Source organism: Moschus berezovskii, chromosome 24 (assembly GCF_049115385.1).
Source record: "Moschus berezovskii isolate FMDL1 chromosome 24, NW_MosBer_1.0, whole genome shotgun sequence".
Classification (NCBI taxonomy): Eukaryota; Metazoa; Chordata; class Mammalia; order Artiodactyla; family Moschidae; genus Moschus; species Moschus berezovskii.
Genome location: NC_142483.1, coordinates 12,285,891 through 12,304,775, shown reverse-complemented (window position 1 = coordinate 12,304,775; position 18,885 = coordinate 12,285,891). Strand labels below are relative to the sequence as shown.

At 38.5% G+C, this 18,885-nt stretch overlaps 1 protein-coding gene across 41 annotated transcripts in view; it reads left to right on the top strand.

The window, feature by feature from the left end:
- Nucleotides 1–18,885, top strand: part of PBRM1 (polybromo 1) — a 110,328-nt gene that overhangs the window by 24,187 nt on the left and 67,256 nt on the right. For 34 of the 41 annotated variants that reach the window (XM_055414004.2, XM_088831844.1, XM_055413999.2 and 31 more), the window contains 4 exons: nt 435–533; nt 7,690–7,772; nt 11,962–12,057; nt 12,647–12,738. In XM_055414004.2, the coding sequence (XP_055269979.1) occupies nt 435–533; nt 7,690–7,772; nt 11,962–12,057; nt 12,647–12,738 (370 nt within the window). The remainder of the gene's footprint in view (nt 1–434; nt 534–7,689; nt 7,773–11,961; nt 12,058–12,646; nt 12,739–18,885) is intronic. The other 7 variants (XM_055414012.2, XM_088831849.1, XM_055414031.2 and 4 more) reach the window with 1 other exon arrangement.

Genomic DNA, 18,885 nt, shown 5'->3' with positions numbered 1-18,885 from the left:
ATTAGTTTTCATGAAACATTTAGAACAGTGATTGGCACAGAGTAAACACTATATATTTGCTAAATAAAACAACTTTTACTTTATCTGATTTTTTAAAAAGTGTAAGGTGATAGACAGGGAGGCCTGGCCTGCTGTGATTCATGGGGTCGCAAAGAGTTGTATACGATTGAGCGACTGAACTGAACTGAACTGAAGTTGTTTTTATGAGAATAATGTAGCTCTGGTTTTGTTACCTATTTCAAAAACTTCTTTGTAAATGGACAGTAGTAATAGTCTATAAAAGAGAAGATGACTTTATGTATTGTTCACATATGTACTTTCCAGTAAAGTCTTAGAGTATGGTGAGAGTTTAAAAATATATGGAGGTTTTTTTTTAAGGTCATGTTGCTTAACTGTCTTTAAGAGTAACTGCTATATTTTATTGTTTACTATAGAATGGAAGCTACAAGAGTATTCACGCAATGGCCAAAGATATAGATCTCCTAGCAAAAAACGCCAAAACTTACAATGAGCCTGGTTCTCAAGTATTCAAGGTTAGTTTTGTTGTTGCTTTCATTGATAAGAATACAGATTTTAATTTAGAGCCAATATTTTTGTGTAAGAACCACATACCATACATTTTACCCAAAGTGTATAATTTAATGACTTTTAGTATATTCACTGAGTTGTGTAGCCATCACCACAATGAATTAGCCGTCACTCTCCATTTCCTCCTAGTCTCCCTAACCCTAGGCAACTGCCACCAGTCTACTTTCTATCTCTGTGAATTTACGTGTTTTCAACATTTCATATAAATGGAATCTTACAATTTGTAGTCCTTTGTGACTGGCTTCTTTTACTTAGCATCATGTTTTCAAGGTGTTCCTTTTGTATCATGTATTTCTTTTTATTCCCAAATAGTATTCAATTAAATCTATATGTCATATTTTAGTCACTCATTTATCAATTGCTAGGCATTTAAGTTGCTTCTACTTTTGGGGTATTATAAATAATGCTGCTGTGAACATTCATGTATAAGTTTTTATATGCACATGTATTTTCATTTTTATTGAATATGTTCAGTACAGCTCAGTTCAGTCGCTCAGTTGTGTCCGACTCTTTGCGACCCCATGCATCGCAGCACTCCAGGCCTCCCTGTCCATCACCAACTCCCGGAGTTCATTCAAACTCATGTCCACGGAGAAGGCAATGGCAAGCCACTCCAGTACTCTTGCCTAGAAAATCCCATGGACGGAGGAGCCTGGTAGGCTGCAGTCCCTGGGGTTGCTAAGGGTCGGATACGACTGAGCGACTTCACTTTCACTTTTCACTTTCACACATTGGAGAAGGAAATGGCAACCCACTCCAGTGTTCTTGCCTGGAGAATCCCAGGGACAGGGAAGCCTGGTGGGCTTCCGTCTATGGGGTCACACAGAGTCAGACACGACTGAAGTGACTTAGCAGCAGCAGCAGCAGTAGCAGTGTTTACTAAGACTCACTGCTGAGACAGTTCCTTGTTACATGATACTGCTAAAAGATTTAATTAAGTTATTAAAAAGGACACTCTAGGTTAGTTTCTAAGGCTTCTCTCAGTAACCAATCTTCAGATAAAGGTCGGATGGTCCATACTGTACAACCAGGAGATTAACACCAGACTATAATCATTTAACAAATGAAGTCAGGTGACTTGGGGTATACCAGGCTTTATCTAATGAAAGTTCTTGACTTATAATTCTTATTTTACTAATAACTGCTAGCTAAGGTCCGTCTAGTCAAGGCAATGGTTTTTCCCGTGGTCATGTATGGATGTGAGAGTTGGACTGTGAAGAAAGCTGATCGCCGAAGAATCGATGCTTTTGAACTGTGGTGTTGGAGAAGACTCTTGAGAGTCCCTTATACTGCAAGGAGATCCAACCAGTCCATTCTAAAGGAGATCAATCCTGGATGTTCATTGGAGGGACTGATGCTAAAGCTGAAACTCCAATACTTTGGTCACCTCATGAGACGAGTTGACTCACTGGAAAAGACTCTGATGCTGGGAAAGGTTGGGGGCGGGAGGAGAAGGGGACGACGGAGAATGAGATGGCTGGATGGCATCACCGATTCTGTGGACATGAGTTTGAGTGAACTCCGGGAGTTGGTGATGGACAGGGAGGCCTGGCGTGCTGTGATTCATGGGGTCGCGGAGAGTCGGACACGACTGAGCGACTGAACTGAACTGAACTGAACTGAACTGATGGCTATATTATTTTCTATGTTACTTGTTTCACTGAGCCTGTGATATAATGCTGAACTGACAGTTCCATAATTGGAATAATAATTGTAATAATGTGACTCTGGGTATGGGAAAAAGCAACAGGAGGAAATATTTTCCTGGACCAGGAGGCTAGTAAGACAGTGGTCCAGAGACTTTTGCTACTTGCAAGGCCTGGTCCAATTTTAGCACACTGAGTGGCCCATCACTTCCCTAGACCTGAGAATGAGCCTTCCCAGCACCGTGGGACACAATGGCCATGAAATGGTGTCACATGGTCAGATATGTGGCTATGAAGGGACCCAGCTGCCTCTACAAAGATTACATCATGACCATTGCAAGCTGCTGACCTTCAACACCCCCTGAAAGAAGTTCAGGGTGAAAATCAGGAATGAGGCACTCTGTGCTCTGAAAAAAAAAAAAGCTGGCAGAACAGGCCTTCAGGTAGTTAGATCTTTTGAGAAAAAGGTATTATGAGTTCCAATTCTTACATCTTCTCATACCTAGAAAAACACTGACGTCATTAATGGTGAAATCTGCTTTGGCTATTAAAAAATATATATATTTTTTTTACAATTAAAAGTCAAAATAGAGTAGCTATGGTTCAGACATTCTGGGAAATAACTATTTCCCAGATATCCTGAAAAATGATATTATGGGTGTGATTTCAGTTTAGACGCTGTGACCTAAGGTAGAACTTAATGTTCCTGTAATGCATTTTTGCTTCTGTACTTTGCTTGCTGCTCGTAAAACCAAAGTTACTCCATTTTAAGATAAGGTTGTTTTTAAGTAAAGATTCCTAAAATTGTTTTTAAAAAAAATAAAAAATTAATCACTTCAAAAAAAAAAAAACTCATGTCCATCGAGTCGATGATGCCATCCAGCCATCTCATTCTCTGTCGATCCCTTCTCCTCCTGCTCCCAATCCCTCCCAGCATCAGAGTCTTTTCCAGTGAGTCAACACTTCACATGAGGTGGCCAAAGTATTGGAGTTTCAGCCTCAACATCCGTCTTTCCAATGAACACCCAGGACTGACCTCCTTTAGAATGGACTCGTTGGATCTCCTTGCAGTCCAAGGGACTTTAAAGAGTCTTCTCCAACACCACAGTTCAAAAGCATCAATTCTTCGGCGCTCAGCTTTCTTCACAGTCCAACTCTCACATCCACACATGACCACTGGAAAAACGATAGCCTTGACTAGACGGACCTTTGTTGGCAAAGTAATGTCTCTGCTTTTTAATATGCTATATAGGGTGGTCATAACTTTCCTTCCAAGGAGTAAACATCTTTTAATTTCATGGCTGCAATCAGCATCCACAGTGATTTTGTAGCCCCAAAAAATAAAGTTTCCACTGTTTTTCCATCTATTTCCCATGAAGTGATGGGACCAGATGCCATGATCTTTGTTTTCTGAATGTTGAGCTTCAAGCCAACCTTTTAACTCTCCTCTTTCGCTTTCATCAAGAGGCTTTTGAGTTCCTCTTCACTTTCTGCCATAAGGATGGTGTCATTTGCGTATCTGACGTTACTGATATTTCTCCCGGCAATTTTGATTCCAGCTTGTGCTTCTTCCAACCCAGCGTTCCTTATGATGTACTCTGCATATAAGTTAAATAAGCAAGGTGACAATATACAGCCTTGACGTACTCCTTTTCCTATTTGGAACCAGTCTGTTGTTCCATGTCCAGTTCTAACTGTAGCTTCCTGACCTGCATACAGGTTTCTCAAGAGGCAGGTCAGGTGGTCTGGTATTCCCATCTCTTTCAGAATGTTCCACAGTCTATTGTGATCCACACAGTCAAAGGCTTTGGCATAGTCAATGAAGCAGAAATAGATGTTTTTCTGGAACTCTCTTGCTTCCTCCATGATCCAGCGGATGTTGGCAATTTGATCTCTGGTTCCTCTGCCTTTTCTGAAACCAGATTGAACATCTGGAAGTTCACATTTCATGTATTGCTGAAGCCTGGCTTGGAGAATTTTGAGCATGACTTGACTAGCATGTGAGATGAGTGCAGTTGTGCGGTAGTTTGCGCATTCTTTGGCATTGGCTTTCTTTGGGATTGGAATGAAAACTGACATTTTCCAGTCCTGTGACCACTGCTGAGTTTTCCAAATTTGCTGACATATTGAGTGCAGCACTTTCACAGCATCATCTTTCAGGATTTGAAATAGCTCAACTGGAATTCCATCACCTCCACTAACTTTGTTCGTAGTGATACTTTCTAAGGCCCACTTGACTTCACATTCCGGGATGTCTGGCTCTAGGTCAGTGATCACACCATCGTGATTATCTGGGTCGTGAAGATCTTTTTTGTACAGTTCTTCTGTGTATTCTTGCCACCTCTTCTTAATATCTTCTGCTTCTGTTAGGTCCATACCATTTCTGTCCTTTATTGAGCCCATCTTTGCATGAAATGTTCCCTTGGTATCTCTAATTTTCTTGAAGAGATCTCTAGTCTTTCCTATTCTGTTGTTTTCCTCTATTTCTTTGCATTGATCGCTGAGGAAGGCTTTCTTATCTCTCCTTGCTGTTCCTTGGAACTCTGCATTCAGATGCTTATATCTTTCCTTTTCTCCTTTGCTTTTCATTTCTCTTCTTTTCACAGCTATTTGTAAGGCCTCATCAGACAGCCATTTTGCTTTTTTGCATTTCTTTTCCATGGGGATGGTCTTGGTCCCTGTTTCCTGTACAGTGTCATGAACCTCCATCCAAAGTTCGTCAGGCCCTCTGTCTATCAGATCTAGTCCCTTAAATCTGTTCTCACTTCCACTGTATAATCATAAGGGATTTCATTTAGGTCATATCTGAATGGTCTGGTGGTTTTCCCTGCTTTCTTCAATTTAAGTCTGAATTTGACATTAAGGAGTTCATGATCTGAGCCACAGTCAGCTCCTGGTCTTGTTTTTGCTGACTGTATAGAGCTTCTCCATCTTTGGCTGCAAAGAATATAATCAGTCTGATTTCGGTGTTGACCATCTGGTGATGTCCATGTCTTGTGTTGTTGGAAGAGGGTGTTTGCTATGACCAGTGTGTTCTTTTGGCAAAAACTCTATTAGCCTTTGCCCTGCTTCATTCCATACTCCAAGGCCAAATTTGCCTGTTACTCCAGGTGTTTCTTGACTTCCTACTTTTGCATTCCAGTCCCCTATAATGAAAAGGCCATCTTTTTTGGGTGTTAGTTCTAAAAGGTCTTGTAGGTCTTCATAGAACCGTTCAACTTCGGCTTCTTCAGCGTTACTGGTTGGGACATAGGCTTGGATTACTGTATCTTGAATGGTTTGCCTTGGAAACGAACAGAGATCATTCTGTCGTTTTTGAGTTGCATCCAAGTACTGCTGGGCCAGTTGGTAGACTATATTTTTAACTTTTTTGAGGTTAAAATTGTTTTTAAATTGTTCTTAAAGCCACTGCACCTCCATTCCCACTAGCAGTGTGCAAGTGTAATTTCTCCACATCCTCACCGATTCTTGTTTCTGTTTTTGGTTTTGTTTTATTGCTAGTAAGTATGCAGTAGTATCTCATTTTGGTTTTCATTAGCCTTTTTTTTTTCCTGGCCAGTGCCCTATGATTGTAGTTCCCCCAGTGGGAATTGAACTTGGGGCCAACAAGTTCAGTGAACAGTGAAAACCTGGAATCCTAACCATTCGGCCACCAGGGAATCCCCTGATTAGCATTTTCTAATGATTAGTGATGTTGAACATCTTTTCATGTGCATATTGGCCTTTGAAACAAATTTTCAGATTTTTACCCCCCCTTTTAACTTTGGTTTGGAGAAGGAAATGGCAATCTACTCCAGTACTATTGCCTGGAAAATCCCATGGACAGAGGAGCCTGGTAGGCTACAGTCCATGGGGTCACAAAGAGTCGGACACGACTGAGTGACTTCACTTCACTTCACTTTTAACTTTGGTTAACTGTCTTTTTATTGTTGTTACAGTTCTTTTTATCATCTAAACAGTAGACTTGACATATGATGTACAAATATTTTTTCCCATTCTATAGACTTTCTTTTCATTTTCATGATAATATCCTTTAACCCACAGAAGTTTTAAATTTTGGGAATTCCTTGGCAGTCCAGTGGTTAGGAGACTGAACTTCCACTGCAGGGGTTTCAGTCCCTGGTTGGGAAACTAAGATCCCACATGTTGTGTGCTGCAGGGCCCCCTACCCCACCTTACCCCACTCCCCCACCCCATCCCCCCCGCTCCCAAGAGAAAAACTTCTCAATTTTAATTAAGTTTTTAATTTTGATAAGTCCAGTTTGTCTGTTTTTTCTTAGATTTTCTTGTGCTTTTAATGTCTTACCTAAGAAACCATTACCTAATCTAAGACTGCAAAGATTTATACCTTTGTTTTCTTCTAAAAATTTTATTGTTCTAGCATTTACATTTTTGAACCATTTTGAGTTAATTTTTATATACATGAGGTAGGTGTGAGGTTGGAGTCCACATTCATCCAGTGCCTTGTATTAAAGACTATTCTTTCCCTGTTAAATTGTCCTGGCAACCCTCTTGAAAATCAGTTGACTATATAAATCCTTGGTTTAATCCATTCATCTATGTTTCTTTTTGATCCACACAAGGTTCATTTTTGGTCCACTTTGTAGTTAAATATTGATACAGTCCTTTCATTTAAACCTCGTTGATAGAAAAGTCACTCTGTATAGTATTGTGTACAATGTAAAATGACCTTTATTGCTTTGCAGTTCTCTCCTAGAAGTTTTGTAGTCCTTCTACAAAATGAACTATAATGAACTGTTGCTTGTAGAAATTTTTTAAATTAATAATTTATCACTGGGAACTTAGCAAAGGTTGTTTAGAAAATCTTTTGGGAATAAAGTCATTTAGATTTATGGAATGCTGACTCACTTAGTTGCTTTTGGTAGTTAATTTTAACTTTTGTCTTGCATCTGTTAAGGAACTTGGAAAATCAAGAATGAAGTCCTTGTATTGTTAATCCTTGATAAGACATTTGAGTAGTATAGTACCAATTGTTGATGCAGTTAAGAATTTTGCTTTTTAGTCTGATTAATGGTCCGAGACTAAATTTTGGAGTGAAGGGAAACTTTGAATTTGATATATGCTCTTAATTTAAGCAAGTATGTTCATCCAAAATTTATGTGCCTAGTCTTTAATCTTAGAAGTGTACTTTTGTTTCAACTCAGGTAGAGTCCATTGTATTCTCACCCCTGTTTTTCCCTGTTTAGCATTAGATCTTTGCCTTTTAGCTGACTAATTGTGGAAGAGCTGAGAGGCTTCTCAACTTTTATTTAATTACAGAGATGTTTTGAGAGCCTGTGGAAAGGTTAGAGGATGCAGCTGTGTGCATATTGGATGGAAGGCTACTCCACATGCAAGGAGTGCCATAGAAAGTGTCCAGTACATGATGGAGGGCATTTTAAACTGCCCATTTTTTTCTATACTTTTTCTAAGCCAAGTAATTTTATCTTAACAGGATGCAAATTCTATTAAAAAAATATTTTACATGAAAAAGGCAGAAATTGAACATGAAATGACGAAGTCAAGCCTTCGAATGAGGTAGGTTAAAAAGATGTTCAAAGTTCTTGTGTCTTTATTGTTTGTCAAAATAGCTAGCGAAATCAGTATAGTGAAAAACAAGATGTTGTATTTCAGGGTTATATTTATAGTTGCTAATATGATTCTGAAGAGAATAGGGTTAAATAACTCTTTTAATCAGTCCCTTCATTGTAGCTGAAGGGCTTTATTTAAAAAGAAACAAATTTTAAGATTTAACACCACTATGTACTTTTATTGCCTTGTACAAATATGTATATAAATATTTGTATATCATATTTGTATAATGCATATTACATATAATACATGTATATATAGGCAAAACTTGGAGATACTGTGGGTTCGTTTCTAGACTACTGCAGTGAAGTGAATATCACACTAAAGTGAGGCACACAGCTTTTTGTTTTCCGCATGCATATGAAAGCTATGTTCACACTGTACTGTAGTTAAGTGAACAGCCTTAGGTCTAAAAAAGCTGTGTATGTACCCCAATTTAAAAAGACCGTATTGCTTAAAAATGCTGACCATCATCTGAGCCTTCAGCAAGTTGGAATCTTTTTTGCTGGTGAAGGGTCTTGCTTCTGTTGATGTCTGCTGACTGATCAGGGAGGTGGTTGCTGAAAGTTGAGGTGGCTGTGCCAGCTCCTTAAAATAAGACAACAATGATGTTTCCCACATCAGTTCACTCTTCTTTTCACCAGTGATTTGTCTATAGCATGAGATGCTGTTGGATAATGTTTTACCCACAGGAGAACTTCTTTCAAAATTGGAGTCAGTCCTCTGAAATCCTGATGCTGCTTTATCAACTAAGTTTATGTAATATTCTCAATCTTTTGTTGCTGTTTCAACAATCTTCACAGTATTTTCACAGGAGTAGATTCTATCTCAAGAAACTACTTTCTTTGCTCACCCATACAAAGTAACTCCTCAATGTTAAAGTTTTATCATGAGATTGTAGCAGTTCAGTCATATCTTCAGGCTCTATTTTTAATTCTAGTTCTCTTACTGTTTCTATCCCATCTGCTGATATTTCCTCCACTGAAGTCTTAAACCCCTCAAAGTAACCCATGAGGGTTGGAATCCACTTCTCTAAGTTCCTATTGATGTTCATGTTCTTTCCTTGAATCACGAATGTTCTTAATGACGTCTAGAATAACAAATCCTTTCCAGAAAATTTTCAGTTGAATTTTCCCGGATCCATCAAAGGAATCACTATCCACGGCAGCTATAGCCTTACAAAATGTATTTCTTCAATAGTAAGACTTAAAAGTCGAAATTTCTCTTTGGTTCGTGGGCTACAGAATGGATGTTGTGTCTGTAGGCATGAAAACAACATTAATCTTGTACATCTCCTTCAGAGCTCTTGGGTGACCATGTGCATTTTCAATGAGCAGTACTGTTCTGTTTTGAAAATATTTTTGAGCAGTAGGTCTCAACAGCAGGCTTAAACCATGTTGTAAACAGATGTGCTGTCATCCAGTCTGTTGTTCCATTTATTGAGCACAAGCAGAATATATTTGTCATAATTCTTAAGGGTCCTAGGATTTTTCAGAATAGTAAAGTGAGCACTGGTTTCAACTTTTAAGTCACCAGCTATATTAGCCCTATCAAGAGAGTCAGCCTGTCCTTTGAAACTTTGAAGCCGGGCACTGACTTCTCTCTAGTTGTGAAAGCCTTGGATTCTTCTTCCATGATAAGTATATTTTATCTGCCTTGAAAATCTGTTGTTTAGTATAGCTACTTTTATTAATAATTTCAGCTAGATCTTCTGGATTAACTTGCTGCTGCTTTTTTATCAGCACTGGCTGCTTCACCTTGCACTTTATAGAGATGACTTCTTTCCTTAAACCTCACGAACCAGTCTCTGCTAGCTTCAGACTTTTATTCCACACCTTAACTCTCTCAGCCTTCATCAAATTGAAGAGAGTTCAGGCCTTGCTCTGGATTACTCATTGGCTGACGGGATTGTTGTGGTTGGTTTGACCTCCTGTCCAGACCACTAACACTTTCTTCTTATCAGCAATAAGGCTATCTTACTGTGTTATCATTTCTGTGTTCATTGGAGTAGTACTTTTAATTTCCTTCAAAAACTTTTCCTTTGCTTTTGTGACTTGGCTAACTGGTGCAAGAGGCCTAGTTTCCGGCTGATCTCAGCTTTCAACATGCCTTCCTCACTGAGCTTAACCATTTGTAGCTTTTGCTTAAAACTGGAAAAAAAGTGCAACTCTTCCTTTCCCTTGAATGCTTAGAGGCCAGTGTAGGGTTATTAATTGACCTACTTTCAATATTCTTGTGTATGAGAAAATGGGGAAAGTGAGGAGAAAGGAAAAAGATGGGGGAATAACTGGTTGGTGGAGCAGTCAGAACACACACAGCATTTATTAAGTTCACTGTCTTACATTGGCATGGATCATGGTTGCCCAAAGTATTTACAATAATAGCATCAGAGATCACCACAACGAGTATAATAATAATGGAAAGGTTTGCAATAATTGCAAGAGTTACCAAAATGTGGCACAGAGACGCACAGTGAGCAAATGCCTTTGGAAAAATGGTGCTCAGACTTGCTTGATTTAAGGTTGCCACAAACCTTTAGTTTGTAAAAAGAAAAAGAAAAAATGCAGTATATATGACATTTAATAAAACAAAGCATGATAAAACAAGGTATGCTTATAATATTGTGATATTTGCATCTATATAGTAGGATATATATATTTTCACTGTAAGAGTATTTAGCCAGATGTCAGGAGATCCTAGCTTATCTTGTGCTGGGACTGTGACTCTGAACACATCTTACTTCTAGGATTCCATTTGCTTCTACCTGAAATGGAAAGATTGAGTGGCTGCTTTTGTAGCTTTTTTCTGACTTTGACATTTGCTATGTTTCTAGATCCTCTAGTCACTGCAGTAGCCATAAACTGTCTGCAATCAGCCCTGGTTTATTTTTTTTTTTGCTCAGAGTCCCAGATTTTGCTTTTCAATTTTTTTAATTCAACAGAAACAAGTTTTTTCATATCAATAGTTGAAAAATGCCCTTATGCCAACATATTCTAACTTAACATCTGATCATTGGCAACATCTATAAACATAATTTTTTTAATTAATTAATTTTAATTGGAGGCTCATTACTTTACCATATTGTGGTGGTTTCTGCTGTACATCGACATGAATCAGCCATGGGTGTACATGTGTCCCACCATCCTGAATCCCCCTCCTACCTCTCTCCCTACCGCCTCCCCCCCCGGTTGTCCCAGAGCACCTGCTTTGGGTACCCTGCTTCATGCATTGAACTTGCCCTGGTCATCTGTTTTACATATGGTAATATACATGTTTCAGTGCTATTCTCTCATATCGTCCCACCCTCACCTTCTCCCACGTAGTCTAAAAGTCTGTTCTTTACATCTGTGTCTCTTTTGCTGTCTTGCATTTAGGGTCATCATTACTGCCTTTCTAAATTCCATATATATGCGTTAATATACTGTATTGGTATTTCCTTTCTGGCTTACTTCACTCTGTATAATAGGCTCTAGTTTCATGCACCGCATTAGAACTGATTCAAATGTGTTCTTTTTAATATTCCATTGTGTCTACGTACCACAGCTTCCTTATGCATTCATCTGCCGATGGACATTTAGGTTGCTTCCATGTCCTAGCTATTGTAAGCAGTGCTGCAGTGAACACTGGGGTACATGTGTCTCTTTCAATTCTGGTTTCCTCAGTGTGTATGCCCAGCAGTGGGATTGCTGGGTCGTATGGCAGTTCTATTTCCTGTTTTTTAAGGAATCTCCACACTGTTCTCCATAGTGGCTGTACTAGTTTGCATTCCCACCAACAGTGTAAGAGAGTTCCCTTTTCTCCACACCCTCTCCATCTTTTATTGTTTGTAGCAGAGTCCCAGATTTTGGAGCAAAGACTCCTGCATAGTAGAGGCTCAACAATATTTGAGTCTTCCGTCCCCCACACCCCGCCATGCCCTGTGGCATGTGGAATCCTAGTTTCCCCAACCAGGGATGGAACCTTCGCCCCCTGCAGTGGAAATGCTGAGTCTTAACCGTTGGACCGCCAGGGTAGTCCCAGAGTGTATCTTTTTTTAAGAAAAGAAAAAGAAAATGGTTGTTTTCTTTTTGTTTATCCAGCATTATGATTTCAGCTGTTAGTTTTCTGAGTTTTTTTTAACCTTGTCTCTGGATAGGACTTCATCAAATTTGGCTGCAACCAGGCTGACAGGTCCTTCGCACAGTAAAGGCAGCCTTGGTGAAGAGAGAAATCCCACTAGCAAGTATTACCGGTGAGAGAGAGTGTCTGAGAGCTGACCCATGTTTATGAGGATAAGCATGCTAGCATTTTCTTGATGACTATCTTGAAGTAATATCTTTGAGTGTAGTTGGCTTTTTTTAATGAAACTTTGTTGTCAGATATCTTATTTTAAAAGTACAGTAGGCCTGACTTCATATCTGAGAAATGCTTAAGCAGAAATTATTTGTCAGGTAGTGTTTAAAATTATAAGTAAAATGTGTCATAAAATACTGAAAGAGGTTGTGTTCATAATAGATTTTATTTTCATTGTTAAAAAATGAGCATCTTTAGAATTAACCAGCAATTATGAATGAACCTTTATTTTTTCATAAAAAAGGAGTAGTGCTGCAAGTAACCTGCTTTAGGGGCTTTCTACCTCTACTCCCTCTTTTCTGAGAGAAAAAATTTAGTCTTCTTGGTTAAGATTGATTGTGGGGGATATATAAAAAGTACAAAGTAAATTGAGGAGGCAGCTCTTTCTTCGATGTGAATGCCTTATTAACAGTTCCTATTTCCTGTAAAGTAACCAAATTATTATAACATCTTTCCCTGCCTTCTAATTGCTTGTTTTTTCCTTGTAGTAATAAAAGAGCTGTCCAAGGGGGTCGTTTATCAGCAATTACCATGGCACTTCAGTATGGCTCAGAGAGTGAAGAGGATGCTGCCTTAGCTGGTAGGCATTAAGTTGTGACTACTCATGTGCCATCTCAGCGAATCCTGCTTAAGGAAAATTGCAGTTATTTTGGTCTGGCTGGGAGTTTGTCTGTTTTGGAGGACACACTTGTTTTATTACATTTTGATTGCACTCTTGGTTGTCAAACTTATCAAGAACTTATTAGTGCTTTATTTTGTGTTAAAGTATGAATCTCAGTAAATAAGTGCTTGTGCAAAAACAATTGTTCTGATAGCCTTAGCAGATCCTGGTTTCAAACCTATGATGGTAAATAGTGCTAGTCATGCATGCATGCGTGTGTGCTCAGCCGTGTCCAACTCTTTGTGACCCCATGGACTATAACCCATCAGGCTCCTCTGTCCATGGGATTTGCCAGGCAAGAACACTGGAGTGGATTGCCATTTCCTCCTCCAAGGGATCTTCCCAACCCAGGCATCGGATCTGTGTCTCCTGCAAATCCTGCATTACAGGCAGATTCTTTACCACTGAGTCATTGGGAAAGCCCAAAGTATTAGTGACACCATCAGGAAATCCCAGGAAGACATTCACATCACTTTAGATTTCCAGGTCACTGACTTATATTTTCAGTAGACTGTAATGTCTTCTCACCTAGAGCTTATGATTTGAAGATAGCTGTAAATTATGGTAAACTTTCATTTAAACAGTTGGGCACTAGAAATTCAAGTAAAAAACACATTTCATAAAAGAGTAATAAAGAATAGCTACAGAGGTATATTTTCTGTCTTCCTCCTAAGTGCGATGTAATATTTTTTATGGTATTTTTTATATGTAGAGATAAAATTTGTTTTACGAAATTCCTCTTTGGATTTTATAATCAGGTGTGACACACAAGATTTTTCTAGCTGTATCTGTATTTTCTACTAAATCTGTAGAAACTCATAATTACTGTAGACTACTAAAGTATGAATTTAATTTTTTGATTGTCATCTACAGAATTATATTTTTTTAAACTTAAGTCAGTCCTTATCAAAAATTGAAAGAAACTTTTCTCTTTTCATTAGCTTTCTTTTTTGCCAACTATAGAAGTGACACACACATCATTTGTGGGTTTCTTTCTAGCATTTGGTTACTTCATTAACCTCATAGTAGCATAACAAATTGAAGGAAAATCATAGTACTTGTAAGATTCTTACAAAGCATTTATTGGCTTTTTTCCCCCTAGTAAATAGTACTTTTGTTACAAGAGGATTCATACTAGTAACCTCAGGTAGTAAGAAAACAAAGTAGATGCCAACCAGATTTGTATGTTTTAGATCCTTCGGGCTGTTATTCAGAACCTGCTGCTGCTGCTGCTGCTGCTGCTGCTGTCACGTCAGTCGTGTCTGACTCTGTGCGACCCCATAGATGGCAGCCCACTAGGCTCCTCTGTCCCTGGGATTCTCCAGGCAAGAATACTGGAGTGGGTTGCCATTGCCTTCTCCTATTCAGAACCTGCTCATCCTTAATTTAGTCAAAGTTTAATATACTTGATTTTCTACTTCCTGTTCCTGGAAACAACTTTAGGGGTAGGTACTGTGAAAATGGCAAATAAAGGATAACTGATGATCTTGGAGCAACAAGAAAGCTGATGGAAAGAATACATAAGAATTAAAAGTGTGGCTTGGCATCTTGAGGTGATTCGTTTTAGAGGCAAACCACATTGCGTCTCCCTGAAGGATAGGGAAGGAGGTGGAGAAAAGCACCTACTTGCAGTTACTTTAAGAAGAGCAATGAGGTGGACAATAGGATACGAAAAACAGATAAAACTTCCAGTCTTCTCCCACCAACACAAAATAAAGCACAAAGGCAAAAAGAAACATAGAAAAAATGTGATAAATGGAAACAGAGAAACAATTCCAAAAATTATATTTTAAATAAATGTTAGTGGCCTGAATTTGCCAATTAAGACAGTTCCAGATTGGGTATTTTAAAAGTCAGGTTATATACTGCTTACAAGAGACACATCTTAAATATACAGGAAAAGTGAATGTAAAAGGATGGATAGAAAAAAGATACCCCTGGCAAAGATACCCAGAGGGTAGTTATGTTGACCTCTGCTAAACTGGTCTTTCAGACAATGCAGTTCCAAAGATAAAATGGATGTACCTTAATACTGGTAAAAAGTTTATTGCATCAGGCAGATAAATCCTAAAAGGGCTTAGAATATATAAGCAAGCCAATAGAACTTCTTGGAGAAAGTGACAACATTGCCTTTAGAGTGGGAACCTGCTTCTATCAATTGCTAGATACACAGCCAAAAAAACCAGTGAAGACAGAGAAGATTTGAATATAATTCCTCGAAAGTTTGTTTCCTATTTCTGCTAACACAAACTGCCACAAACTTAGTGGCTTCAAACATGACAAGTTTATTCCCTTCAGCTCTGAAGGTCAGAAATCTAATATCAGGTTGTTGGCAGGCTGGTGTCCTTTTGGAGGCTGTAGGGGATAATGGACTTCCTTACATTTTCCAGTTTCTAGAGTCTGTCTGTATTCCTTGGCTCATGGCCCCTTCCTCTACATTGAGAACACAGCATTTCATTCTCTACATGTCACGCCATCTCCTTCTTCCTTTGACCTTCTTGCCTGTCTTTCATAAGGATCCTTGTGATTATGTTTAGTGCCCAAAGGTTAATCCAGGATAATTTCCCAAACTCAAGATTCCTTTCAATCATTTCTAGAGAGTCTCTTTTGCCATTTAAGGTAATATTCACAAGTTCTGTGGATTAAAGCATAGATTTGTGTGGGGGCTTACTATTCAGCCTACCACAACAAGTTGGTTATTAACAGGCAAGTATTCTACAGTTGGAGAGTACATGTTCTTCCCTGGTTCACATGGAAGATTTACAAAAATTGATCATGTACTTAGCCATAAAACAAATTTCAACAAATTTGAAAGATCAGGTATTATACAGACCATATTTCTGACTGTAATACAGTTGTGATAGCAACTAATAATGAAAAATAAATTTTTTACTTAGGCTTTTTGTTTTTTTTAATATATCTTTATTTAAAAATCCAGTCTGCCAACTTAGTGTTTTCCACCAACTTGGGGAGCAGAAACCTTTCACAGGCTTCATGATCTTTTGCTTACGTGGTTTTTTTGTTTGAAAAATAAATTTTTAAAAGGAGTAATTGTAATAGAAATTTCATTACTTAAATTTGAACAGTAGCAATAATGAAAATAATACATATCAAAAACAGTGGAGGTGCCACTAAAGTGATACTTCAGAAGGAAATTTGTAGTTCTGACTGCTTCTATTCAGAAAGAAAAGCAGCTGAAAGTTAATGAACTAACAAGCATCCAAGATAAGTAAATAATAAGAAAAACAGAGATGTTAGATTAAAGATCTGGGAGTTCACGGTTCACATATTGCTGAAGCCTGGCTTGGAGAATTTTGAGCATGACTTTACTAGTGTGTGAGATGAGTGCAATTGTGCGGTAGTTTGAGCATTCTTTGGCATTGCCTTTCTTTGGGTTTGGAATGAAGACTGACCTTTTCCAGTCCTGTGGCCACTGCTGAGTTTTCCAAATTTGCTGGCATATTGAGTGCAGTACTTTCACAGCATCATCTTTCAAGATTTGAAATAGCTCAACTGGAATTCCATCACCACCACTAGCTTTGTTCGTAGTGATGCTTTGTAAGGCCCACTTGACCTCACATTCCAAGATGTCTGGCTCTAGGTCAGTGATCACGTTATCGTGACTATCTTGCTCGTGAAAAGGCAGAGGCACCAGAGATCAAATTGCCAACATCCGCTGGATCATGGAGAAAGCAAGAGAGTTCCAGAAAAACATCTATTTCTGCTTCATTGACTATGCCAAAGCCTTTGACTATGTGGATCACAATAAACTGTGGAAAATTCTGAAAGAGATGGGAATACCAGACCACCTGACCTGCCTCTTGAGAAACCTGTATGCAGGTCAGGAAGCAGCAGTCAGAAGTGGACATGGAACAACCGACTGGTTCCAAATAGGAAAAGAAGTGCGTCAAGGCTGTATATTGTCACCCTGCTTATTTAACTTATATGCAGAGTACATCATGAGGAACGCTGGGCTGGAAGAAGCACAAGCTGGAATCAAGATTGCTGGGAGAAATATCAATAATCTCAGATATGCAGATGACACTACCCTTATGGCAGAAAGTGAAGAGGAACTCAAAAGCCTCTTGATGAAAGTGAAAGAGGAGAGTGAAAAGGTTGGCTTGAAGCTCAACATTCAGAAAACAAAGATCATGGCATCTGGTCCCATCACTTCATGGGAAATAGATGGAAAAACAGTGGAAACAGTGTCAGACTTTATTTTTTGGGGCTCCAAAATCACTGCAGATGCTGATTGCAGCCATGAAATTAAAAGACGCTTACTCCTTGGAAGGAAAGTTATGACCAACCTCGATAATATATTAAAAAACAGAGACATTACTTTGCCAACAAAGGTCCGTCTAGTCAAAGCTATGGTTTTTCCCGTGGTCATGTATGGATGTGAGAGTTGGACTGTGAAGAAAGCTGATCACCGAAGAATTGATGCTTTTGAACTGTGGTGCTGGAGAAGACTCTTGAGAGTCCCTTGTACCACAAGGAGATCCAACCAGTCCATTCTAAGGGAGATCGATCCTGGGTGTTCATTGGAAGGACTGATGCTAAAGCTGAAACTGCAATACTTTGGCCACCTCATGCGACGAGTTGACTCACTGGAAAAGACTCTGATGCTGGGAAAGGTTGGGAGCGGGAGGAGAAGGGGACGACGGAGAATGAGATGGCTGGATGGCATCACCGACTCTGTGGACATGAGTTTGAGTGAGCTCCGGGAGTTGGTGATGGACAGGGAGGCCTGGCGTGCTGTGATTCATGGGGTCGCGGAGAGTCGGACACGACTGAGCGACTGAACTGAACTAGATAAAAGAGGGTAAAGCCAAGGACAGGAGATAATTCTTTAGAAAAGAAATCTCTAATGGAAAAGATCAATGAAGCCAAAAATTTTCCTGTTACAACTCTTAATAAAATATGTAAATCTATAGCAAGATTGTAAAGAAATAGAAGGTACAAATAAAAAAATATTAGGGGAAAAAGAGGGCATATAGAGCATGTAAAGACAGCATAATGCAAATAAATTTGAACGTTTAGATAAAATTGACAGATTCCTAGAAACTGATAAATGCCTGAGAACTGATTCAGGAATAAAAAGACTGATTAGTCATATCACCATTAAAGACATTAAATTGCTAATTAGAGATACTCTTGCATTGAAAACACCAAGCCATACATTCAAGGAACAGAATTATATAATAAATTCCTGCAGTGAATGAAAAAAGAACTCCGCAATTTATTCTTTGAATCTGATATTAAACCAAAACCATACAAAATATAACCACACTGTATCTAGAAGTATCTGTAATACACAATAACACAGTTGGGTTTATTTCAGGAATACTAGGGTAGTTCAGCATGAAAGATAAAAGTATTATTTACTGTGTTAGTAGATTAAGGGAGCAAAACCATGATGTTGGCTCAGCAAATGCTTTTGATTAAACTACAAGTCTCATTTATGATAAAAGCTAAGCATACTAGGAATAGAAGGGGACTTTCCTAACGTGATAAATGGCATCTCCACTTTCAGTGAAGAAACATTTGTAGTATTCTCCTTACCATAAGAAACAAAGTTTAAAATGTTACTTCTTGTTCAAAGTACTAGCCAGCAAACAGTGATAGCAGTGAAGCTGTAAGGATCAGAAGAGAAAGATTTATAAGGATTGCAATCAATAAGAGTATTTTTTGAGTTTTCTATTTAAAAGACTACAGATAAATTACTAGAATTAATAAGAATAATAAAATGCTAATGTAAATTATTATACAAAAATTGACTTCATTTCCAGAATCAACCTTAAAAAGAAAATGTAACGTGATTCATGGGGTCTCAAAGAGTCGGACACGACTAAGCGACTGAACTGAACTGAATTTTAAAAAAAGATACAGTTTACAGTAACAGCAAAATATATTCCTAAATTTAAATTCAATAAAACATGTGCAAGAGCTTTATGAAAAGATTAGAGGTAGTGGAGTCAGGAAAAGACTGCATAGTTTCCAATTTCTGTCTTTGCTTCTAGCTCCTTGACTCTTAAATCCAAAACCCTTCTCGACTACTTTACAGGC